The 26,498-nt window shown below is 43.0% G+C and overlaps 1 protein-coding gene across 1 annotated transcript in view; it reads left to right on the top strand.

The window, feature by feature from the left end:
* Window positions 1–26,182, top strand: part of lama4 (laminin, alpha 4) — a 30,291-nt gene extending 4,109 nt beyond the window's left edge. The window contains exons 2-40 of the mRNA XM_061243709.1: window positions 968–1,069; window positions 1,582–1,709; window positions 1,815–1,895; window positions 2,851–3,065; window positions 4,145–4,245; window positions 4,556–4,736; window positions 5,405–5,497; window positions 5,726–5,877; window positions 6,092–6,202; window positions 6,623–6,734; window positions 7,422–7,586; window positions 8,211–8,404; window positions 10,793–10,909; window positions 11,250–11,398; window positions 12,130–12,271; window positions 12,871–12,964; window positions 13,108–13,224; window positions 13,719–13,904; window positions 14,566–14,705; window positions 15,193–15,357; window positions 16,170–16,315; window positions 16,827–16,989; window positions 17,148–17,281; window positions 18,314–18,485; window positions 18,814–18,945; window positions 19,046–19,188; window positions 19,369–19,498; window positions 19,778–19,915; window positions 20,067–20,200; window positions 20,312–20,470; window positions 21,083–21,236; window positions 21,900–22,093; window positions 22,678–22,867; window positions 22,977–23,132; window positions 23,492–23,651; window positions 24,336–24,466; window positions 24,658–24,751; window positions 25,045–25,164; window positions 25,350–26,182. Coding sequence (XP_061099693.1) covers window positions 968–1,069; window positions 1,582–1,709; window positions 1,815–1,895; window positions 2,851–3,065; window positions 4,145–4,245; window positions 4,556–4,736; window positions 5,405–5,497; window positions 5,726–5,877; window positions 6,092–6,202; window positions 6,623–6,734; window positions 7,422–7,586; window positions 8,211–8,404; window positions 10,793–10,909; window positions 11,250–11,398; window positions 12,130–12,271; window positions 12,871–12,964; window positions 13,108–13,224; window positions 13,719–13,904; window positions 14,566–14,705; window positions 15,193–15,357; window positions 16,170–16,315; window positions 16,827–16,989; window positions 17,148–17,281; window positions 18,314–18,485; window positions 18,814–18,945; window positions 19,046–19,188; window positions 19,369–19,498; window positions 19,778–19,915; window positions 20,067–20,200; window positions 20,312–20,470; window positions 21,083–21,236; window positions 21,900–22,093; window positions 22,678–22,867; window positions 22,977–23,132; window positions 23,492–23,651; window positions 24,336–24,466; window positions 24,658–24,751; window positions 25,045–25,164; window positions 25,350–25,495 — 5,541 coding nt within the window. The 3' untranslated portion in view covers window positions 25,496–26,182. The remainder of the gene's footprint in view (window positions 1–967; window positions 1,070–1,581; window positions 1,710–1,814; window positions 1,896–2,850; window positions 3,066–4,144; window positions 4,246–4,555; window positions 4,737–5,404; window positions 5,498–5,725; window positions 5,878–6,091; window positions 6,203–6,622; window positions 6,735–7,421; window positions 7,587–8,210; window positions 8,405–10,792; window positions 10,910–11,249; window positions 11,399–12,129; window positions 12,272–12,870; window positions 12,965–13,107; window positions 13,225–13,718; window positions 13,905–14,565; window positions 14,706–15,192; window positions 15,358–16,169; window positions 16,316–16,826; window positions 16,990–17,147; window positions 17,282–18,313; window positions 18,486–18,813; window positions 18,946–19,045; window positions 19,189–19,368; window positions 19,499–19,777; window positions 19,916–20,066; window positions 20,201–20,311; window positions 20,471–21,082; window positions 21,237–21,899; window positions 22,094–22,677; window positions 22,868–22,976; window positions 23,133–23,491; window positions 23,652–24,335; window positions 24,467–24,657; window positions 24,752–25,044; window positions 25,165–25,349) is intronic.
* Window positions 26,183–26,498: the final 316 nt, after the last annotated feature.

The following is a 26,498-nucleotide window of genomic DNA, read 5'->3' as shown; positions in this document are numbered from 1 at the left end:
GTTCTTCACTGCTAATGTACACATAACCATGAATCAGTGGAGTATCTCTTTCTGAACTGGAAATACCGTGAACTGTCTGATCTGCCATAGCTGTCAGCAGTCACTTAGGGAAATTAAGATGTTCTGATGATAACAAGGTCCTCCAGACCTCTTTCCTGAATACAATATGTCACAGTTCACAGGCAGTCCTGTCTCCAGAAGGGTAGGTAGGTCAACCATACACCCTCCTCTCTTATGTTAGGATAAACACAATGTTAGTGTTTAATGCTTACAGAGTCACTATCACTGGACATCCATGTAGCCACAATTCCAAAGAAAGACTCAAGTGTGACTGATAACATGCACATAGCACGAGCAGTATAGCTGGGTCAACCATCCTAGAACACAAAGACGAGCTTATCTCATACTGTGTATTTTTGCAGAAGTACAAACCTCACTCACTCTCCTCCCTTATGTTAGGATAAACACAATTTAGTGTTTTATGCATATAGACGTTTACAGGCTAACTATCACTGGACACTTAGCCATAGCTCCAAAGGAAGAGTTAGAGTGTAACAGATCACATGCACATAGCGAGAGCAGTGATGTTTTATAGTTCTGGATGCAGCCTGTCTGTGTGCGGAAGTATCAGTCACACTGCTGCTTTTGGTTACAGGAGGCTTTGAATCTAGACCAGAGCAATATTTCATAAGCTGATATGATGAAGTGTTTGATGCCAGTGCAGAGGATTCTGCCCCTGTGAGCGCAGAAGCTAAAACCAGCTTAAACTTTGAAGGCGTATTTCCAGGTGCACTTTGGCCTACTTAACTTAAAATTGCCTGCGCGTGGTTGTATGGTTCGCTAGACACCGGCAAATTTAAAGGAAAAAAAATCTTGCCATCTTAACCTGTGAGTCAAGTCATGGAGAAGTTGAGGGCCGTACATAGTTTGTCTGTTTTAATAATCTAAAGTTTCTTTTCCTTCTTAGGTGTGCGGAAAAGGATATTTCCTCAGCGAATTAAACAACTGCCTGCCATGCAACTGCAAAGGTCATTCCGACAGCTGTGAAGACATCACTGGGATTTGTATAGTAAGTCTGCTTGATGGTGTCATTTTGCTAACGATGGTAAAATTAAATCGGATATCGTGTTGTAAAATTGAAATATGTTTGTTTGCAGTTACTTCCACATATATTTTAGTACATCATTTTAAAGTAACACAGTATTGCAAAATTGAACAAAAAAAAAAAATGATTGTGTGAAAGGTTTGATTTAGTTAGGTTTATTATGATTGTGGGTTTTGTGCAATTGTAAGACTGACCAGAGTGTGTAGTTACACAGTTCTTAGACACACTATGTTTAAAAATGTATTACACTTATAATGAGACTTTTCCTAAAACTTTTGTTTGAGTTAGGTGCTCGCATATCACGAGGGATGTGCAGCATGTGATCACTGTGCCAATGGGGGTTCTCTAATTTGGGAGAGAAGAATTTCCCTGAATCTGTCATGCTGGGATGGGCTGTCTTTGGGCATTAATACCGAGTGTAAAAACCCCCTCGTGGAATGTGTGGATTCCTGACTGTTTTTGGGCTTGTTGTAAAGAACTGCAGGGACCACACCACAGGAGATTTCTGCGAGAGATGCCAGGATAGTTTCCTCCCAGATACCTCCCCAGAGGGGCATCACATCTGCCGACCCTGCGCCTGCCCTATTTCACACCCCTCAAACAAGTAAGTGGGGGTATCGATGAGGGGGCTGCATTTTACCCGGGTGGTAGGGGAGGGTGTGTGTTAAGGACTGTTTTATTCATGTTGCTTTTCTCTGTGTGTCCGTAGCTTTGCGGTGCACTGTGATAAGAGGGGCAGATCCCTGCGCTGCATGTGCCAGGAAGGCTACGCAGGACACTACTGTGAAAGGTCAGTGCCATCAGGGACCAAGCCCAACTACTGTAGCAATGGGGCCCAACTACTGTAGCAATGAGACCCAAATACTGTTCCAATGGGGACCAACTACTGTAGCAATGGGGACCAACTACTGTAGCAGTGAGGCCCAACTACTGTAGCAATGGGGCCCAACTACTGTAGCAATGAGGCCCAACTACTGTACTAATGGGGCCCAACTACCGTAGCAATGGGGACCAACTATTGTAGCAATGAGGTTCAACTACTGTTCCAATGAGGCCCAAATACTGTTCCAATGGGGACCAACTACTGCAGCAATGAGGCCCAACTACTGCAGCAATGAGGCCCAACTACTGTACCAATGGGGCCCAACTACTGTAGCAATGGGGACCAACTATTGTAGCAATGAGGCCCAACTACTGTTCCAATGAGGCCCAAATACTGTTCCAATGGGGACCAACTACTGCAGTAATGAGACCCAACTACTGTTCCAATGAGGCCCAAATACTGTTCCAATGGGGACCAACTACTGCAGCAATGGGGCCCAACTACTCTAGCAATGAGACCCAAATACTGTTCCAATGGGGACCAACTACTGTAGCAATGGGGCCCAACTACTGTAGCAATGAGGCCCAACTACTGTAGAAATGGGGCCCAACTACTGTTCCAATGAGGCCCAACTACTGTACCAATGGGGACAACTACTGCAGCAATGGCAACCAAATACTGTACCAATTTGTTCCAAATACTATCCTAATGCGGCCCAAATACTCTGCTAGTTGGTAAATCAGCACCCCAGTATTCACGATACAAGTGCGCTAGTTAACAAATCCCAGAAACTCCACTTGAATTGATCTGAAAATCATTACAATCATGATAATGACGACCATAGTCAAACTGAAAAATATGTGCCAGATGAATCCTCCCAGATTGGGCGGTTACTTACTACACCTCCACTCCGTCCTGCTAGATGTGCTCCTGGTTATTACGGGAACCCCATGATAGTTGGCGACTCCTGCAAGAAGTGCGACTGCAATGGCAACTCCGACCCCAACCTCATCATCAACGAGTGCCACAACAAGACGGGCCACTGCCTGAAGTGCTGGGACAACACTGCTGGAGCCAACTGCGAGAAGTGCGCCCCGGGTTTTTATGGAGACGCCATCAGTGCCAAGAACTGCAGAGGTGCGTGGGCTGGGCGTGGGATCTCACTGTAAATGACCAGTATCAGCAAAGAAGTTAAAGGTTCAATATATAAGATTTTTGTGTTAAAACTTTGTTACAAGACCATTGTAAATCCCTTCCTATCATTGAAAAAGGCTCACTGACATGTTGACTCACCCTCTGCCTGTGCTTATAGTCCTTAAATTTGGGTTTCAAAATATACAGTTGACACACCAACATTCTGTACCAAGTCATTGTACAGCTGCACAATAATTCAAGCTCATTGGTTTAACATTGGTTCTCATTGCCACAACCAATGGTGTTTCAACATCAGTGCAGTCACAGAGAAGGGGGAGGGATAAACAGTTTTGGTTTGAGGGTCCTCTCTTGACCGAAATGACCTATTGCACCTTTAAACAGTAAATAAGAGGCACGCTCCTAGCTCACCATGGTGTGATAGAGCAGAGGTTGAGCAGCTGGTGATTCCATCAGGTGAACTCCAGATTGTATCCTGCCTTTGTTCTCCAAAGCTCTTTGAGACCTTTTCCTGGTGTGTCTTATTAAGCGGTGCTGTGAGTGTAATCTGTGAAATGAAACACAGGAAAATTCATTAGATGTGTTTATACAGTTGTCCCGGCCGCATTGTCCAAATGTCAGTCCTATTCTAGTGCCACGAGCTCTGGATTCCTCTGCTGCACCTCCTTCGACCAGCAATGTATCTCCTTTTGTGATCTCTGGTGTGAGAGTAGTATTGTTAAATGACATTGGTATAAAAATCTTTCTTGATATTTTTAAATGGATAATGTAATCTGTACCATATTAGTACTGTACTGTAAAAGGATATTTAAACGCAAATGAATAAAAATCCCAAAAGGGTAATAGGAGAAGTTTAACCTCCTGAATAAAGTTAAAGATTAAGGTTAAATTTTGTGGCTAAATTCCGCAGCAGACCAGAACTTTGACGCCAAGGGTAAAGTATTTGTTAAATGTATAGTGTTTCCTTAGCACCATTATCTACTCAACCGATGAATGAACAATTTTATTCTACTTCTGAAAGATTGTATCACTATTTCTGAAAGAGTTTACTTCTATTTCTGTAGAGTGCCGATGCAATAAGTGTGGCACGATGTCATGTGACGACCGGACAGGAGTGTGTCACTGCAAGCCTGGGGTGACTGGCCCACTGTGTGACCAGTGTGAGGTGAGAAGCTCAACCATCTTCCCAGAGACCCTACCCAACCTTTCCCACCATTTCTGCAGAACTTTCATTGGCTCATTGTATTTGGAAATTGGATTTAAGGTTTGAAAATGCAAAATTGCCTCCATACACCCCATCATTATTTATTTCTTTTTTTGTATTATCAAAACTTATAAATATCAAAATGCCAGTGTCTATACAGCAGATATGTCTGGAACAACACACACACACATCACATACATACACACACACACATCACATGCACAAACAAACACACCGCAGATGTAATCCAAATATTTTCCGTGCGTTGCAGGAAGGCTACTCTGGTTTCAGCAGCTGCCGGGGTTGCCGGAGGTGTGAGTGCAGCATGGCCTCTCTGCAACCGATCTGCCACTACCTCACTCAGAGCTGCCTCTGCCGCCCGGGGGCCGGAGGCCGGTACTGCGAGCGATGCCAGCCCAGCCACTGGAACTACGGGCCCTCGGGCTGCCAGAGTGAGTAGAGCGCGTTCTCCAACCCGCTGAAGACAGCGAATGGTAAATGGGCTACATTTATGTAGCGCTTTACAATTAATGCCTCTCATTCACACACACTCACACCATGCAAGGCACCAAGCAGCTCGTCGGGAGTAATTAGGGATTAGGTTTCTTGCTCAGGGACACTTCGACAAACCCACAACCGCTCTTACCTCCTGAGCTAATGTTGCCCCATCTTTGTAAATCTGAAAGATGGTGCGGTCTCAGGAGCTGAGCTGATGTGAGAGAGTTGTTGGAACTGTGCCCAGTTTTCCCCAACCCGCTCCTTGTAGTAGCATCTTATTCCCACTCCCAGTCCTCTGGGATGTCAGGAATGCATATCCGCAGCTCCGTGGCCCTCAAGACATCTGCACATGACTGCAGGGATTAACGCAGATGAGTGTCCCGTGACATCACCGACCCGTTCAGCTCCATCTTACTTGCGCAGCTGCCAAACCACTAAACCCACACTACAGGCCAGACAGTGGAGCAGATGTATAAGGTTCTCAGCCAAGAGACCCTCTTTGGGTTTCATATGTTAGACATTTGTACTCTACTGTACATCCCCTACGTCCATTTCAAACTGCGTGTGGAATGAAAGCTTGTCATGCACCCAAAAATATTTTTATTTTATTTGTGAAATGCAGGCTGTGATTGTGATGGCGGGCCCTGTGACATGCTCACTGGGGAGTGTTTGCCGGAACCTTCCATCATCCCACAGGACAACGTCTGCAACATCAGTGAGTCTGCACTTAGCTGAGCTAGTTATTTCATCTTTGTCTATGAAAAAACTGCTTTCAGTGTTTTGCCATCAAAACAGTGGCAGTTATTCAGAATGAATCATTTTACATATGACCAGGGAGAAAAATTATTGAAGTTGAAATACATTTGTAATCCAAGACCTCTGCCTGCTGTTTGACCCTCAAAAGATAAGATTGCCCAAACTATCTCAAAATATCTAATTTCAGGTTGTAATGAGTGCATATGGTACCTCATTGGTGACATAAGGCAGTCCAACAAGACACTGGATGAGCTCAAACTCAGTGTAATTAACATCTCCACTGGAGCTGCTGCCAATGACCGCCTGAAGTACTACAACTACACTGCCCAGCGACTGCAGGTAAACAATTGCTGCTTTGTTACCTTCATTAGATCGAGCTCTGGCAAAGAAAACTATTGAGAGAAACATGCAATTCATCCCAAGGGGCAAGGTTTTTTTTCTTTTGTGATGATACATGTTAGGAAATTGGGTAGAATTGTATATTAGAGTCAGAATGCATTGCTGGATTAGATTACTGGAGACGTGATACACGTTTGTCTTGTTTGGTTGACAGACTCAGTTTGTGGGGTGGAGAAATAAATCGCAGAAGATGAGAGCCCAGACAGGTGAACTGGAGGCAGCCACAGCTGCTCTAGTGTTTGACATGAATCGACTCGGAAAGAAGGTACATCTGCGCCTGAGCCCACGCTGAATAAGCGTCTCCTGTCCCGAGTTACTGCATGAATACAGGACCAGAGTTTGAGGAGAGGGAAAATAGTGGCTTTTCCACTTCAATTCCATGACATAACAACATTTTTCTATGCTGTTTATCCATTTGAAAGGTAAAAGCTTCACTGTACAACCTCATTATGTGGGGCCTGTTTATAGAATGTTCCTGAAGAAATACAGGCAAAGTACATTTGTCTCACATTCCTTCGGACTCAATTACTCGAGGCTATTTTACATATTTTAAGCAGTTTAAGTTTTACATCAGATTCTACATGGCAGTGCACAAAACAAAGGGTTTGTCTCAAAGAAAAAAGTATTTTTAGCCTGTCTCCTGGTGTGACTGTGATGTTTATTTCTGCATTGGTGGCTATGACAGGAGACCAAATTGAAGACTCTGAGAGATTCGGTGGATGCAGGCTCCCTGCAGAGCTACAATCTGGCCGATGAGCTGGCCACAAATCTGACCACACTCAACATTGTGATAGAGGGTAAAGTACCAGCGATACACTACTTTCAGACTGAAAGCATGCCTTGCCATTAATAGAATTGTCATACATTTTCATCATACATAAAAATAAAGTATACGTTTAATTTAAACTAGTTATGTTTTTGTGATCCAATGAAAATAACCCTTATTTCATTACTTGAATGTCATTAAATGTTCATTAAAAGACCAGGCCCTGAAGCAGGCTTGATTGTAAGGTTAAAGACAAGCTGAAACAGAAGTTACTGGAGAGCAACATTAGCTTCGGTGATACGATGTATACACAAGGGAAACAGATATTTTGGGGAAGGTCGGGGAGTCGATTTGACGTCAAATGAGGATCGGATGGAAACAGGAAATTTGACATTTGACACGTCTCCTGGTACACAATGACGCCATATCTCATAAAATCATGTAGCCCAGGAAGCGGATGGAAAAAAACGTTGGTGTGAAAATACCAGAAGTATTGCAATTTTAAATATGTTTTGGAATATATACTTTAAGTATGGCTATGAAGAATTTATTGTTCAACTGTTCTATTTATTGAGGAAAAAGTTCATCTTGATTTCAGCTTGTCTTTAAGGTAATGTCAAGACCTGTGTCTCTCTACATCACTTGTTATCTGGTGCCTGCTGTCTTCCAAAGGTATCTGTTGCTGTGTTACTGAGGCTTTGCTCTCTCCCTGAACCAGAGATGATCAGTGATTGGGAGCGTTACAGTGTGCACCAGGACGTGGACCCTGACGTGGTCAGCCAGAAGACGGCTCAGGCGGAGAACATGGTGAGGAGGATGAGGAAACTGGACCTGTCCCAGAAAGAGCCCATCACAACTGACGAGTCGGCTGAAGCTCATGAGGGTGAGTGTTGAGGGCAGGCTCAGAACAAGAGATACAGGGTAATTGTATGTGTGTGGACAGTGTGTGTGTCTGTGTGTGTGTGTGTGTGTGTGTATGTGTATGTGTGTGTGTGTGTGCGTGTGTGTGTGTGTGAATGTGTGCGAACAGTGTGTGTATGTGTGTTTTGGTGTGTGTGTGTGTGTGTATGTCCGTATGTGTGTGTGTGTGTGTGTGCATGTGTCCGTGTTTGAGCACGTGTCTGTGTTTGCACCTTGCCTCCAATTCTGTCACTGGCAACTGTCCATCAGTGGGAGATAGGAGACCTGCTGTAGCATCAGGTGTCAGAATGTAGATCAAGTGGGGCGGGGGGTTCACCTTCAGGTTTACAGTATACTGTATTCTTCCTATATTTGCCTATATCCTTCTTCGTAACTGTTTATGTACTGTATGAGCATGGGTGTTCACGACTGTGTCTGTGTGCATGCATACTTGTGAGTATACACGAGTGTGCAATTGTGTGCATTTATGTGTGTGTGCAAATGTTTGTGTATGTGTGCCTATGTGCTGGTGCAAATGACACCAGTGTGCACACTTGTATGCACAGGTGTGTGTATTTGTACATGTGTTTAAAAACGTGTTTCCCAGTCTACAGACGTGTCCGTCAGATGGAGAAGAAGCTGGTCAGCACCAAGGGACGTCTCGCCCCTGTGCGAGAACGCTTCTCTGAGTACAGCAGCAAGCTGTCCGACGCCAAAGACCTCCTCCAGAAGGCCACGAGCACCGTCCGTCAGACTGTGGGCAAGAACAGAGCCAACTTTGTCAAATTCCTCAACAGTGAGGTAACCGTCCCAATGTCCCGAAATGCCTCCTCCCTGATTCTAACTCCCCTTTAACTCCCATCTTTTAGCTGTCGGTGTAAGTCAACATGTTAAATTAATGTGATGGACCCTGGCAGTGAGCCTCTGCTTCAGATCAGAGGTTGTGTTCCCTGCTGAAAAAAACAGCTCAAGCTAGGTTTTGAAACAGCTGGTAGCCGGTTGATCAGTTCAGACCAGCTCCCACCTCAACATGGTTTGGCCAGCTCGAGCTATGTTTTGAAACTGCTGGTAGCTGGTTGACCAGCTACTATTTCAGACAAGCAACTAGCACTAGCTGGTTAACTAGCTTATACCCAGACCGGCTTTTTTACCAGCTTGGCCATGCTGGTTGACCAGCTCATACCCAGCTTGACCAACTCAATTTTCAAGCTAGCCAAGCTGGCATAGCTGGATTTTACAGCAGGGTTTATACACAGGGATCTGATACTGTTTAGGCACTGAGGAGCAGTCCGGCTTTTTAGCTTTATCGCTTCTTTTATATGTGGGGACTGTGGGGATTGTTTTTGTTCACTCGGTTTGCAGGAAAGCAGTTACCTACGGTGATTAGGAGAAAGTGAGCTCACAGGAACAAACTGCCGCAGACTGTTAAGATTTAGTGGGTGGGTGGAGTGTTTTGCTGGGCAGACAGGCCTCTTTCCATTCCTTTAAAACCTGTATTTACAGTCTGTGTTCCACGAGTAGCAGTGTGCTCTTGGTGAATCAGTAGAAAACTAAACAAACCCAAGGAGGTGAGTCATATGCAGTCTGTCCTTAACTAAGACCAGGTTTCAATCAACTTTTCTCCGTAATTAAATTATATTCAGTGAACTCCATAATGTTTGGGACAAAAACATATTTTTTCTTGGTTTAGCTATCTATGTACTCCACAATTTTACATTTGGAATTGAAATTGTGCCAGGAAATGGGGGAACTATGTATAAAAAGTGCTGTAATTTACACATGATGAAACCAAAAATTTGAAAAAATAAATTTAGAAAAATACAAAATACAAAAAAGCAGGGAATCCGCCCGTTCACAGCCAAATAAAGAAAATTATGTCTTTGCCCAAACATTATGGAGCTTACTGTATACAAAAATGCGTGTGTTTTTTCATTCACAATTAGTTTTACAGGTTAAAAAACCATTTAATTTGAACTGGCTTCACGCACGTGCAGATTGTGAATGAAATTTCTGGACAAGCCACTGTGTTTGCATTCGCTGATCACTGAACCGCAGTCTTGGCTATCTGTGGTCAGATCTCCACTATCAGGGCCTTTGCTACCACATCCATCAAAATCCCGAATGGGGCGTTGTCCAAACAAAAGGCCTCCACCTAATCTGGGGCTCTCCTGCCCCCAGCCAGAGATTGGTCTGCATTGAATTCAGCGCATAGTCAGACATAAAGAGGGGGCGACGTCACCTGACCCTGAGTTCAGTTACAGTTCTGTTGCTGCTTTCAGTGAGAAAAAATGCATTTCAGTGTAAGACAGGACCCAATGCAAAGTCAAGGAAGTCAAATAAGGTTAGCGAAGTATCTCCACTGCACACTTATTTGCTAACAGCAGATTGGAAATACATTTAAAATGTGACGTGAGAAGTGGCTTTCCACAAAATGTACACAAATGAATATGCTATGAATACATGTATTATACATGTATTGTATAATGTATTATACATTTTGTGGTTATTGGACAAGTACAAAATAATTTTTTTTAAATGTGTGCAGGTGTCTCTTTTTCCACATGGTTCGGCCAAGCCTGTTGCATTGAATGTGTCATGAATTATAGTCAGTTTTTATTTGATGAAATATCCTTTTTTTGTGTTTCATAATCTAATGTTGGAGTAAATTTCAGCCAAATGTGCTTCACATAGTGCTGTGGAATGCTTTTTTTAAAGTATCATGTATATGTATGCATTTTTCAAATTCTACATCACATATTAATATTTTACCATTGCATAAGGACAAATAGCTACGGAAGTTATAGTTGGGTCCATAAATGAAACTGGAAGAACTCTGCCGTCAGGCCCCTGGGCAAGGCCCTTAACCCCAACCCTGCTCCAGGGCCCTTACAGCTGTTCTCCCTCTCGCTCTCCCTGCTTGCAGCTGTTCTCTCTGGCATTTATCCCAGGGTGTCCTTGGAAAAGGACCTCCCCTGGCTAAATAAATGATAAAAAACTAATTTATGTGTTTTTCAGGGGAATTTTTAGGAGATATTTCTCTTCACTCATAGTGTGAGTGAAAAATAGTTGGGGGCCTTTTTGATAAATGAGATGTAATCAAAGAACACAGAGTACCATAAAGTGGCGGTGGATTCATCCAGTTTTGTGAATTCACCTGCCCCCTTCCCACCCTCCCCATCCCCATCCCAGACCCAGAGAGAGGCACAGATAAACAAATTTGGGGACGTGAATGACATCTTGCAGACAGCCAGAGACTTCATCAACGAAACCGAGGGCATATCTGCTGATATGGATGACCTGGTCAAGGTGAATAATCCTCATTAACAGATACATACTGCAGCTGTGTACCTGGGATTCTACTGCTTGTATACAGTACCTGAGTACAGCAAAGTTATAGTTGAATTAACATGGAATATTCTGCTGTATACAGTTTACAGTAAATTAAGTGATGTTTAATTCATTGTCGGCATTTGTGTGATATACTGTATTATGCCAGCATTTTGAACATTTATTATTTGCATCTTGGCAACAGTTCAATTTTATGTCTGGATTTGAACTTTGTGTCATAGGAATTCTCGATATCTCGATTGCTTTAATGAGTAATGGGGTTAAATAAGGTGTTGTTCTGAATTATTGCTTTCTTTAGAATGTGTCAAAATACCACGCCGCGATTGATGGAGCTGGCAGGCTACTGACAGAGAAAACACAGAACCTGTCCCTCGCCGACAGGGAGCTCGTCCAGAGAGCCACTGGCCACGCCCAGCAACTGAAGAGACTGGCAGACAAACTGGAGCTGTGAGCACAATACTGAAAGTGTAACGGGTTACAGATTTGCCTGTGCCCGAGGTGGGATTTGAACCCCTGCCTCTCACTCGTCCAAAGATTTCTTAGACAAACCCGTTACCAGTCAGCTAAAGGCAAAATCGTCTCCTAGCCAAGGGCAACAACGTTATTTTTAATTTGAGCTATGACATCAGGGAGCTGCTACAAGCCTGTGCTCCACCTTACTCTGCCTTTACTTAAGAAATAGCCAACTAACACTGCTACAAAAGCACTACACCACACTGGACCTACACTGATTCACTACACACTGCATCACTCTGTCAGCACCCTGCAAACACCCCCCCACCCCCACCCTACACACACACACGCACCCACCACACTGCAGCTGCTACATCAGACAACAGAAATACACACACTGCACCATGACTGACATTGAATCAGACAACATCACATTGCAAGCACACATGATCAGAATAACACACTGCCTAATATAATATACTGCATACCATAACCCAAATGAACTGAGATGGTGTCTCAGGCCAAATACCCAAGACAGAATGTCTTGTATTTTTCAGTGCATTTGATTAATAGCTTTTAATCTTGAAAAACACATTTGCTCTTTTCTTTTAACTCTCAGAAGTGTTTAATTCACTCAGTGGAAAATATGAGTAGAGATACAAAATGAGGCGTGAGTTGTGTTTGAGCCAAGTTCCTATTTCCGGTTAATATTTTTCTTTGTTCAGGAATCTGAAACACAATGATGCCAATGGATATGTGCAGAAGGCCATTGACGCATCCAATGTGTATGACAACATTATCAAGTACATCGATGAAGCCAACATCACTTCACTGACAACCATTGAGTTATCCACTAGAGCTGATGATGTAAGTGTGCTCCATCCATGCATTCCTGCATGTGTACAGTAATGGCATTAGTGTAAAAGTATTTTAAACTACAATAAAAAACTACATTTAATGTTGAATATCCACTTGTATATTGAAGACCATGAAGGATTCATTCATTAAGATTCAATAGTGTCGGCGGTGTCTTGGTGGCGCAGCCTGTAGGGCCCTGACCGCATGCTCTTTGGAAGCCGCGACGTCGGCGGTTCGAATCCAAACATCCGATTTTTGTCGCATGTCTTCCCCTCTCTCTCGCTCCCGTTCTTCCTGTCTCTCTATACTATATACTGTCCAATAAAGCTGAAAAAGGTCAAAAAAAAAAAAAAAAAAGATTCAATAGTGTCTTATAATTTTGATTTTCTTTTTTTTACTGCATCTTGTTATTTGCCCTGCCTGTTTGGCATACCATTCTCTATGGGACTTTTTAACTTTTTAACTTACTCTTTATATTTCGGTATTCAGGGATGTTTTCTGTTTACACAAATGTGTCTATAATGTGCATTTTAACTGCATCCCTCTATATTACATTGTCACATGACTTTAATAACTTTTTATTAACAATGCTCTTTTTTCCTTTGAAGGCCATCTCTGGAATCAACACACAGCGTGGCTTCTTGAAAGCACAGAGTGACAAATTCTTCAAGGAGTCTGTCAGCCTGCACTCAGACCAAATTGGTAATTCATTGTTTTTAATGAATTAATTACTCAATCAATATGAACCATGTTCTGCATGGGTAAAGAGGACCTCGAAGTGTTTGTTATTTAGAAGAGATCTAAAAGGTTTTTTGGAATTAAATAAACCTGTTTATCTTTTCCAGGGGTGGACTCTACTGTCCTTGACACCACTAAATATTTGGAGGAGACACAAGAGACAATGGCTGATGCTAAGAAAAAACTGACGAATATTGTGAATGATTTAAGCGCACTTGAAAAAGGTGAGTAAAACACTGTTAAGTAAATGAAAAAGCTTTGTTAGCAGAAAGGCTGTTAAAAGTTGCTTTTTTCTCCGACCAATGACTAATAACACTGCAAAGGTTAGGTCCGCGGATATGGACTACAGTATGTAGGTTGAGGTTAATGTCTTTTGAAGCATTACACAGATAATTCATCTTCTTGTATTTTGTATATCTTAAAAGACACATCTCCTTACAGTTAAAAAAATGAAACCCAGATGAGTTTGGTTTTATGCACAAATATTTAGAAGTCAGCCTTGTAGAGAGTGAGTACAGTAAACACCAAATGTTAAGAGTTTCTTCTTGATATATTTCTCAAACTGGCTCTCCACAATTGGCCAACTAATCATGCCCCCACTCTCAGACCAAGATCCATTCTTGGAATTGGTTGGAGTGGTACTCGTTTTTACAGGAAGATGACAGTTTAAGAGTTTTAATTTGTGGTCTAAATCTTGCATTTTGCCTGCTATCCATAGGTAGGACAACGCAGCGTCTGCAGTTCACCAAAGAGGTGGCGGAGAGCACCCTGAACCACTCCATCGAGGTCCTGCAGGAAGTCAACCCCATGAAGGAGCGGGTGGAGCTGTGGTCCAGCAACATGAACAACAACGAGTACTCCGCCGCTGCCTACGACCAAGCCGTCATGTCCGCCGGAGAAGCAGGTACCGCACCCACGCGCACTCACTCGACAGCTCTATCTCCAAATGCCTCAAGGCCCAGGCCCAAAGCGATAAGACCCCGGATTGTTTTTGGATCTGTTTAACTGAGTGCGCGATTGCTCATACTCGAGATTTTTCAAGTATCATCGCTTTAAACTGCTGGCCGGCCATCACATTCCAATCCCATGATTCCCTCACAATAACAGGCAGAGCTCGTAAATGTACCGTAATTCAGAAGAGCAGAGACAGCTGTAAGCCACCTTTCCTGGGTGTAACATCTGTCTGTTATTTTTTCATTTAATTTTTTTCCACAACACTCACCTTGCTCTGTTCTCCAGAGTGTTCATGCTGCTTTTGACTACAGGCTTATTTTGCTGGAAAAAAGCACATTCTCTGAAACATCATTTTTGTCAGCATGTGCAAAGAGCCTGACACTAGCCCACTGCTAATATTGTTATTAGTGATCTGCATACTAGACACAGAAAATACAAAAAAGGTGGAATACATACAGTGTATAATGCATAAAACAAGTCCCAGTATGTTATACGGGCGATGTATTTTCATATTCCAGCATTGTAATTTTAAGATTGTAATTTATTGAATTGATAAAAAAAGAAAACTTTTTACCGCCATAACAACTACATGAATGATGTTTTGTTTATAGTGAGCAACTTGTCAGAGCTGGTCCCAGAACTGTTGGACAAGCTTCGGGTGGTGGAGGAGAAGACGCCTGTTAATAACGTGTCCACCAACATCATGCGCATTCGAGAACTCATCGCCCAGGCCCGGAGTGTGGCCAAGAAGGTACTGCATGAGGGAGCCAAACAGGCTGTCTGGCCAACAGAGAAAATAGAGCTGTCTCGCTATACCCAGCAAGAGCACAAAATGGCTTCCCGGCCAAAGATAACACATACAGTACTGCCATTATGACCAGAAAGTACAAATAGATTGTTTGGCCAGTGAGAACACAAGTGAACTGAGCAATTAAAATGCATGTTCACATTCTGAGCAATGAAACCTAAAATAAAATGGATTATTTAACCAATGAGTGCACAACTGAACTATTTGAACAATGAGAAGTATGACTCTTGACACTGCTGTGTTTTATTCGGAATAAGTTATTGGGGGTGCAAAAATAGAATAGTAACTCCAAAGGCACTCAGTCATTTTTAAATCATGAATTCACAAAAGCATTTATTTACAGAATAGAAACATACACTGATAAATATATCCCTTGGAAATCATGGGTTAAAAAAAAGAATAAAAAATTGCCTCTGTTTTATCCCTCAAGGTCCAAGTGTCGATGAAGTTCAATGGTCAGTCTGCGGTGGAGCTGCAGCCACACAGCAATCTCGAGGAGCTGAAGACGGTCACCTCCCTCAGCCTGTTCATGAAGGTGGACACTGACAACCAGCCCACGCCGGACCGCTTCGTCTTCTACCTGGGGGACAGAAATGTGAGGAGGCCCTCCATTCCGGCTCTGACACAGAGCCACAGGCAGCACAATAGTGTGCCAGCTGCATTGATGTGGGGCCTTCGCTCTGACTGTGTGAAAGGGAGGATACGGAGCGCTGCGGAGCCCCAGATCAGCTATTCACACTTCAGAAGCTCGGGCCTCAAGGACAGCCAAGATAAAACAGGAAGGAGATGAATAGCTTGTTGTGATCTTGAGAACAGGAAAAGTCTTTGAGAGCTGACAGTTTCCTTTTCAAGGGTTTCCAAGAGACAGCTACAACGATTGTGTGTGCGCCTTCAAAGAGGCCTCATTTGCATAACTATCATTAACTCGTATACACACAAACGCATGCACACACACGCACACACACAAATGCGCACACACACACACGTTACAGAAGCAGGAATTCCACCATTATAGTCAATAGTGCCAGCTCTCGGCAGCTTTCTATATGAACATTTACACATACTGCATTATTTTGAATGCACATATCATTCCATTGTAGGCTAAATTAACCATTTTCAGGGTTAAGATTATTTATGTTCACAATATTTTTTTTTACTTTTCAATGTAAAAATGCATATGTAACTATATTTAATTCCCATATTTACTTGATTAACACAGTGATAAAGCCTAGGTCCCATTTCACCCGAGAAAAATGCAATATTAAAGGTTTAATAAATGTTATTATTTTTAGGTTATTATAACTCAGAATAAGTACGGATATTCTCCCTTACTTATCTGTGAACACAGCTGCCTTATATACGTGCATGTATATAACATTCAAATGTTGCTCTTGTCCACTGTAAAAGGGAGCTAAAGACTACATGGGCCTTGCCATAAAGAATGACCACCTGGTGTACGTCTACAATCTGGGGGGCGAGGATGTGGAAATCTCCCTGAGCTCCAAGCCTGTCAGCACGTGGCCCCCCTTCTTCAATCTGGTCAAAGTGGAGAGGTGATGCGTCCCCACTTTTATCGCCACACACAAGGCAGTTTATCTCTCAAGCCGGTCGGGGACATTTTTTTTCAATACACACTTGCAGCTGTGCTTGCAGGAATCTGATCTTCTGCCCCCTTTATTTTTCCATACATAGAAATCCAGTATATTGCCACTCTTGTTTTTTTAATGTCAGTGACAATATTTCCTGATATTTTCCTTGGGAGTTTGTACATTTGCACAACAGTCACTTTACATAGGAATCTCTTCATACTGTACATGCAGAAGACTGAGTTATTTGGTGTGACAAGGGTGCTACTGTTACTGCTACAAGATAGAAGAACAAAGGGTCGCTACCTTGGCTTACTTGAAATGAATGGGAGAGCAACATTGGGAGCTAGTCCATACAAAAAAAAACATTAAATACACGACATTCAAGTCTCAAAAGTAAAAACTTAAAAGACCTTTACTTCATGGCTGTAGAAGCATGCTAACTGCTAACCGCTAACTTGTCTGCCTCTTCAAACAGGCTCGGGAAACATGGCAAACTGTTTCTGACCGTGCCCAGCCTCAGTAGCACAGCCGAGCAGAAGTTCATCCAAAAGGGGGCGGCCCACGGCACCGACTCCCTGTTCGACCTGGACCCCAAGAACTCGGTGTTCTACATGGGCGGCGTCCCTCCGGATATCAGGGTACGGTGTTTCTTTCATCTTTCCTCCTTCAAGGCTGCTGATCCCAGTGTGGGTTTTCAGAGGCCTGCAGTGAGCCCCAGCTCGGCAGGCCCTGCCGGCCGCAGCTTGTCGTGCGGCGATGGACACAGTGTTTATTGTGTCTCTCTTTCTGTGTCTAGCTGCCCGCCACACTGAACCTGCCCGCTTTCAAGGGCTGCATCGAGATGGCCTCCATGAACAACGACGTCATCAGCCTGTATAACTTCAAGCAGACCCACAAAATGAACGTCATTACCGATTCGCCTTGTCCCAGGTGATGTGCTTCCCTTTTATTTTGCTCCATCATAATAATGATCTGTTATTTAGCTGACACTTTTATCCAACGTGACTTACAATTGATTAGACTAAGCGGGGGGAAATTCCCCCTGGAGCAAGGCAGGGTTAAGGGCCTTGCTGAAGGGCCCAACAGCTGTGCGGATCTTATATAAACAGTTTACAGGGAACCACCAACTTTCTGGGTCCCAGTGATGAACATTATCCACTAGGCTAGTACACCCCATGACTATATTTATGTGGTATCCGCTTAAATGGGATAGAATAAGAGATGTATACTGTACTTTTCTACCAACAACCCATAATGGAAAGACTTCTTCAAGCATGCAGTTGCAGTACTATGTATGTCTGTTTATTTTTGCCCTGGTGGAGGTCAGAATAGCAGACTGTGAATCACACAGAGCTTTGCAAACAGCTATTTGTACATCTTATTTACTCTTCTTCCTGACTTGTCATTGCTGGAATTGTGTATCCACCACGGATCATTTGTGTTTATTTTAAATTAATTGATTCATTTAACAGATGTGGGTGGTGCCTTTCTAGGTGGGCGGTGGGTGGTTGCATTCCTAGGGACAATTAGATACGGTGTTACGTTAACCTCCTCTTAACCCCAAATGCTTCAAACCGACTTCAGATGGTGCCCTAAGAGTTGCCCTTTGATCTCTGCTTTAACCCTTTAACAGATGGATGCGACCTGCGTGTTACATCTCCCTTAACAGACCGATGCGATGGCAGCGTCATATTTTATCATATGACCATTTTTCAAGACACATGACCATTGAAATACATTGTGAATCCTAGGTCTTTCTATGGGTATTCTTTAGGGCGCCTTTGTCCATAATGGGTTAAAATAAGTTAGAGACTATATCCTGATACAGGCAACTTTTTGGGTCAGACGGACGAGAAACAAAGAACAAATAAACTAATAAGAACAAAGTATAAATGTACTGTTATTCGGCATCAAATTCATTCCCTCCTGTCTTCTTGCCTCCCTGACTTCCTGGCACTACAGGTACAAACTGGCTTTCTCACAGAGCCGCGTGGCCAGCTACATGTTCGATGGCAAAGGCTACGCGCTTGTCAACAACATTGAGCGCAGAGGGAAGTTTGGCATCGTCACCAGGTTTGACATTGAAGTGCGAACGGTGGCAAACAATGGTATCCTCTTCCTGATGGTCAAAGGGGTAAGCTTTGTGAATGTGAACAGCACATTTATGTTATCCTTTTACAGTAGATTACACCTAAAGTGAATTTTACCTTAATGTTCGACCTGTAAAAAGCCAAAATTGTCGTGGAGCCCTGATCAAAGTGTGCAAATGGGAACCAGGCTAAGTAATGACTATGCCTCCAACGACATAGTAACAGAAAGCATTTGGACCCTTCTTTCTTTTTTGAAACCATTCTAGCACAAACTTATTATCTATTCGACATATTATATCGCATTATATTGCTCATTGTGTGCACTGAGTGAGGGCAGTAAATGGAGGCAACTCCTTTTTCTCTTATTTTCAGGACAATCACTTCATACTGGAGCTACATAATGGATTCCTGCGTCTCATGTATGACTTTGGGTTCAGCAGCGGTCCAGTTGTAATGGACAGCAAATTACCAAAATTGCAGATCAATGATGCCAGATACCATGAGGTAAAGCACCACACTGCATGGCCCATGCACCATGTAAGATGTAAGATGGTGGTTAGACTGCTTTAAGAGAGAAAGTAACCTGAACTTGCCCCTTTTTCAGGTGTCCATAATTTATCACCATTCAAAGAAGGTCATCTTATTGGTGGACAGAAGTCATGTCAAATCAATGGAAAATGAGAAGAAAACGTTGCCCTTCTCAGATATTTACATTGGAGGGGCACCCTCAAGCATTTTACTCTCCAGGTAATTCTATAATCATGCAATAGTCTAAACACAGCTAATGCTGACCTTGGATTTAGAGGCTTTGGACAGTCATTAATTAAGGCTGTCTGCTATCTTGCCCATTGCACTGCAATTCCTCCTAAAACGGGAGTCATGCTTATACTGTATGTCCAATGTTACTGCATTCCCAACCTCCCCCAGGCCAGACCTCTCCTCCCTGGTGGGGCTGAAGGGCTGTGTGAAGGGCTTCCAGTTCCAGAAGAATGACTTCAACCTGCTGGAGGAGCCAGGGACTATTGGAATCAGCAGTGGCTGCCCAGAGGAGTCCTTTGTATGTAGAATTCAGTCACAAATATGACCCTAAAGACCTCATCATTCATGAGTGCAATCCAGCCTACATATATAAACTTACAAGGCTGCCCATATGGGTATTTTACATGTACAACTCAGCCTACAATTATAACACTTTAGTATTACATTGACTGTGTTGTATGTGATCTTCCGACACTCAAAAACAGGCTGTTCTTCGAAGAGTTTTCATATTTCCCTAACCTAATGAACAAAAGGCCTACTGAATATCCTGGTTTTGTGTTTCTTCCACATCTGCCAGATGTCCCGCAAAGCTTACTTCATTGGAGACGGTTTTCTGGGATCCTCAGCGAAGATATCTCCCTTTGATACATTCGAGGGAGGCCTCAACTTCCGAACACTGGAGCCTAATGGTCTACTCTTCTACCACAATGAAGGGGTACAATGATGTTTGTGTACTGCTTCACACTGGCTTTACTATTATTATTAGTTCAGTTAGTTTTTTGCAGTATTTAGTAGGATTCATTCATGATCTTCTTGCTTCTTTTGGTGAAATGCAATAGTGGTGAGCTCTGCATTGTGTGTTTTAGTCTGATGAGTTCTCCATCTCACTGGAGAATGGAGCAGTCGTGCTGAACTCCAGGAGTACCAAGGTGAAGACCCACAAGAAGCACTACAACGACGGACGTACCCATTTCCTGGTGGCCTCAGTGACTAAGCAAAAGTAAGTCTGATCACCCTTGAGTAATTTCTTTGATGTTTACACAAGAAATGAATGTATGCTTATATAAGTACTGCCTGAGATAATTGATGCAGTATGAATGAATTCTTCCAGATATCAACTGGTAATCGATGACAAGGACAAACAAGAGAAGAATCACGCGGCCTCGTCTCAATCCTCCATCACTTCACCCAAGACCTTCTATTTCGGAGGCTCCCCCAGTAGCACCATCAGGAACTTCACGGGCTGCATCAGCTACGCCTACATCAGCAGGTGAGCACTCACACAGTTGAGGATGACCATGAGATCATTGCACAACATAGGGAATACTAGTGCACACTCATTTTTTGATTAATTCACATTCATGTAGAGGAGATGATATGTCTTCTTTCTTGTACCAGCTTTACCAATGAATATAAAATACAGTCTATTTTATACCATACTGAATTTTATCTAGTCCCATCATTGGGTGCAAGCCAAAATGGACTAAACCCCCATTAAAAAAAGACTTAGAGATTAGATTTTGAGTATGTTGCTCAAAATAAACGGAACCCAATAGAGCGAAAGATTTCCCACTCAGTAGTCCTGGAAATATAAATACAGTTAATCTGCATTTGCAGTCGCAGGAAATTGTTTTTTTCGGCTTTGCCATTTACTTGTCTCTGGATCTGACTAGAGAGCAGCCAGCAGTATCTCTGAGTGGACTGAAGCCAAGTGCACAAACAGAACTGCATGTACTCTATGAAGATGTGGGCTCTGTTACCAGGGAGACGGTGTTGCTCTGCTGTGTAAGCGCATATCCCAAGCTCAGCTCGGCGCGGAGTAAAAGGACTTGGAGGCAGAGAGAGTTTCCAAAAGTCAGCGGCCTTGTTTTTCCCTCTGCAGGCAGGACAGGGACATCGAGCCAGAGGACTTCCAGAGGTACTCACAGAACGTGCAGGCCTCCCTTCAGGACTGTCCTGTGGAGGGGCGTCTGGCAGCACTGCACGCGAAACAGGGCAGGAACTCCTCCAAATCCAAGCAGGGACATTCCAGGAAGGTAAGAAGACACCGAGCAGGACAAAATGTCCAACAATGTTTTCCAAGGGTATATGAACTGGGCAGAGCTTTGTACTGTATATTGCAGTACATATCATATACCAATAGCATATACCAATCGATCATGTTATATTCAACCAAAGTCATAGGTTTCAGTGTCATTTTTGATTGGATTTGAGGGACCTGAAAATGTCAACTAAATCTTACAAGTACTTGCAATTATTATAATTTTTTTGTTTATATACTTATACTAATTGGTAACAGTTTATTTTTAAAGTCCATCACTGGATTCTCTACAGCATGTCAAATAAGTATCAGTGACATGTTAACAACATGATAATCATAGTTTATTAGTTGATACTGTGGTCTGATGACACTACTTTGTTGACAATCAGCTCACACTTTGTTGATCAAGTCTACACTTGAGCTGCAACTTATTGTCTACAGATATTTGCTTGAATGTCAGTTGAAAGGTAGTTGAAACAATCATATTGAGAGTCAATAGAGAAACTGTTGACATGTTACTAATGTAACTGATGTTGACATGCCGTAGAGAATGTACAGATGGACTATTGAAAACTTTTAGTGTTAGCTAGCCTACCTAATATTTATTTACCATTCTAAAATAATCCTGCTCTGAGTGACATACATCTTTCTTCACCAGGTGAGCAGAGATAAGTCTAGTGTCCCAGAAGCCCCAGTAGGTCTGAAGATTGACCCACTGGAGCAACCCGAGATCGAGGCCACGCCTTGTTACCTTTCCCAGAAGCCTCAGGCTGCCCGCAATGCCTACCACTATGGAGGCACCAGCAACAGTCGACAGGAGTACGTGGACATCCCAGAATCCTTCAGTGAAAGGTCAGTCTAGTGTGAAGTCACAGATATTCTGGATAAGACAAGCAGTCCCAGATACATCCTTTCTGCAAGTCTCTGAGCTCCTTCTTAATAACTTAATTGAGAATTTGGTTTTGTGTGACAATTTGTGTGTTTCCACCACTATAAAGCATGGGTAGATTTTACCAACATTCCCAAGAGTAAAGTATTAACGGTATAATAGGTAAGATTTGATTGTTACAAGACTTCCTATTGTTGGAAAAGGCTCACTGACATGTTGACTCACCCTCTATCTGTGTTTATAGTCTTTAAATTTGTTTTTCAAAATATTGACGGCACTGTACCAAAACATTGTATAGCTGTACAATAATTCAAGCTCATTGGTTGAAAATTGGTTTTAATTTCCACAGCCAATGGCGTTTCAACATCAATGCGTTTACAGAGAAGGGGTGGGATGAACAGTGTTGTGGTTTGGGCGTGTTTGTTGCAGCAATTCCTCTCTTGACCGTTAGAAGTCCGAAATGACCTATTGTGCCTTTAATACATAAAGGTTACATGCCAGTGCCATCCTGCAGTAAACATTGGTCTTGTTGTGTTGTTTCCACTAGGTCCCACTTCTCCCTCTCTCTGAAGACAAACTCCTCCTTTGGCCTCATCTTCTATGTGTCGGACGAGGCCGAGGACAACTACATGGCTCTCTTCCTGGCCCATGGGAAACTGGTGTACACTTTCAATGTCGGAAGCCACAAAATCAAGATGAAAAGCCAGGAGAAATATAACGATGGAATGTGGCACAATGTAAGCGCAGGGTTTCTTTGTGATGGCACACTCAGATAGAGCTGGCGCAAGCATACCTCAGCCTGTCAGGGTGGACTTTCAATGATCTGTATCCGCTCTCTTCCTGCAGGTTATTTTTACCCGCGACGGGAACGTGGGGCGATTAATTATTGACGGTCTGAAAGTGCTGGAGGACCGGGTGCACGGTGCCAATGCCTCGTGGCATGTGAGCAGCCCCCTCTATTTGGGCGGAGTCCCCCCCGGAAAGGCCCAGAAAAACATCCAGGTACATCCAGAGACTGTGGTACAGATGTTCTGCAGATCAATTTTTAAATAAACATATTCTCGCCAAAGGTATTATAGTATTTATCCCTTTTAGGTGTAAGATCACAAATATGTGAACAGAATGTTCTTAACTGAATGTTGATATCGCAATCACAACCTAGGGTTAAAATATGTACTTGACTCAGGCCTGTTATGAAATGTTGCGTTGCGTTTAGAGAGGGGAAAATGGACCATCTGCCAATGGTTTGCCTTTGTCCTGTTTATCTTTTGCACAGAGATTTATATACAGCCATTTATCTCTCTTCCCTGCTGGAAATACTCATAATCTCTCCTTCACTCTTTCCCTCTCTATCTCCCCAGAGAAGCTCTGTGTACAGCTTCATCGGCTGTGTGGGGAACGGGCAGCTCGACGGCCAGTGGCTGTCCTCCGTGTCACAGACCTTTGGGGTTACCCCCTGCTTTGAGGGGCCCTCGGAGCCCGGGTCCTACTTCTCAGAGGAGGGCGGATATGTCGTATTGGGTAATTCACGGCTTTCTCTCTGCCTAATTCAAATGAATCCCATATCCTCAGGCAGAGGTTAGAGTACTCCTTGACGTGCGTAAGCCAAAAGATTTTGGTATGATATGACTCTCCCCGAAGCCCTGAGCATTGTGTGCTTTGAACTAAGCTGCTTCGGTTAAAATGGAAAAAACAGCAGCGTTGGCAAATACCACGCAGAAGGGCTACAGTCCTTCTCACCGCAACGAAAGTATCGTTCGCATTGTGCTCATTGTTTTTCATGGCACTGATTTAGCGGGGCCCGACTTGGAAACAATTTGTCTGATGTATGTCACCTGACATTTCAGATTTCCTGTGTAAAAATATACAAAAGCACACAGGCCCACAGCTGAGAGGGGGAAACGCAGGCTCTCATTAGGAAACTGCAACATGATATCCCCCCATCGCTGGGACAGAAATCTGGATTGGTGGGAAGTGAAGGGCGAGGATGATAGCTTTGGACCCGCAGGCCTTGAGAGGAGAGCCGCAGCTGTCGAATAAGCGCAGAAAAATTTCACACCCTACTGTGGTCATCTAAGTTTCACACATGCGCATAGTTCTGAGCCCATAACGCTGTGAAACATTCCAGGTCAGAGGCGTGAGAGGTGAGGTTCAGCATAGGGACATGCCGCCTATGACCTGTTTCCACCCCCCTGTCTTCTTCAGACGACTCTTTCAACCTGGGGCTGAAGTTTGAGCTAGTGCTGGAGGTGCGCCCTCGTGTGGTGTCTGGGGTGCTACTGCATGTCTACACTGCTGAGCGAGAGTACGTCAGCATGTACATTCACCAAGGAGAGGTGAGAGGAAAATATAAAATACTCCAAGCCCCTTAAATCTCCAAACCTATACGCACAAACACACATGTTCAGACACGCACTCACACAAACATGTGCACACGCATATACACACACTTGCAGATGGCAAGCTTTTCTAGTTAATCCATAATTTCAGCCTTACAAATGAAACTGTTGATTAATTGCTGTTGCAGGTTGTGGTTCTGGTCAACAATGGAGTCCGTGAGTTTTCCACACGCGTGTCTCCAAGACAGGGTATCTGTGACGGTAGCTGGCACAGAATCACAGGTGAGGATATATAATGCCGCCTCACAGATGTTCTCTCTCTCTCTCTCTCTCTCTCTCTCTTTCAAACATACATTTGTTTTTTCAGCTTGCCAGAAAGATAAATGGAAACATGATAAAAATCCTCAAGGAAATTTTATTTTTAATTAAGTATATTTAAACATGTGTATAAATGCTTCATCTGTCAACAATGAGTTCTGTGCTCCCATCTCCCTGTGCATTTAACTAATGTGAAATATGGAGGGGCTGTTCTGATTAGCATGCAGGATTAGCATCTCTCTGTTTTCTACTTTTAGTGATCCGAGATTCCAACGTTGTGCAACTTGATGTGGACTCGGAGGTGAACCATGTCGTGGGTCCCCTCAATCCCCAGGCAGTGGACACGAGGACCCCTGTGTTTATCGGTGGAGCCCCAGGTCAGTGGCACCAACTGTATGAATGTCCAGTCTCTGTTGCTTCCCAGTCAGTGATAAAATGTAGCTTATGTGGAGTTACTGGGGAACATTTACTGTCATGTAACACGTACTTACAACAACATAACAATAAAAGAGTAGGATATGGCACTGCTTAATGTGATGTCTTTTTGTTCCTCTGTCTCCAGCATCCCTGATTCCACAAAGTCTACCCACCAGCAGGCCCTACACGGGCTGCATGAGGAACCTGGCTGTCAACAATACCCCAGTTAGCTTCAGCAAAGCTGCCCTAGTCAGTGGGGCAGTCAGTGTGGGCTCCTGTCCAGCAGCCTAACACTGGGCTTAGGGCAACACTCACACCACAGCTCCAGAGCCAGCCCAGAGTCAGAATCACCATGCCATGTCACTTCTGTACCAATAAAAAAAAGCATGAAATCAAATTGTCACTCTTTCTTGGCTGTACCAATGTATTTACTAATATCTATTATCCCTGTCACTGTTTTGATTAAGAATGAAATGGGGAATTTATTCCAGGTCGGTAAACAATCATGTATCTTTTTTTAACCTTGGGAGTTCTGTTATATGTCATTTGATTTGGATAAAGGAATAAATGCAATATATGTTTTATTGCTCTGAACATTAGTGTTATGCTGAGGTTTCACCAATAAAATACATTTGCATATGTGTCATGCTTGTAAAAAAAAACTTAATTACCCACAGTAGTAGCTGAATTATGCACTACTTAATCCCCACACAAACGTTTTTGTTTTTTTTTACATATTTTCATTTAACATTTATGAAGAAATTGGTCTTTCCTTTTGATTAAAACAACAAAGAAATACTCCAACATTCCCTTAAATCATAGCCTCAGGAAAAGACTTCCTACTACGAGACTATGCATTCAAGTTTCATGATTATTGCTGCTTTATAGTCTCAAAAATATGCGTTCTATGCAAATAAGTAATGATGTGTTTGCTTTTTTTAAAACCTTTTTTTCTGCAGATTAAATTGAATACTGTAAGCTTGATTTGTGCTGGTGGTTTTTAAGTAATAATGCACCACATAAGAAAAGCATTTTCCACTTCAAATGAATTTCTGTGAAACAACTTTCAAATGCATTTGAACTGATCAACACTCATATTTAGTGTTGTAGAGGATCCGATATAGCCTAGTTTGTTGAAACCTGTAATGTAAAATAGTGTTAAGTGTTTTTATTATCTAAACTTAAAGAGAACAATTGATCCGTCCCCATTCAAAATGGTGCTGTTACTACATTGACCTATAATCGCATTTGGTACTTACACACTAGTGATATCAAAGCTCCAAGGCTCATGTGA

Source organism: Conger conger, chromosome 5 (assembly GCF_963514075.1).
Source record: "Conger conger chromosome 5, fConCon1.1, whole genome shotgun sequence".
NCBI lineage: Eukaryota > Metazoa > Chordata > Actinopteri > Anguilliformes > Congridae > Conger > Conger conger.
This window is presented reverse-complemented; position numbering and strand designations above follow the sequence as displayed.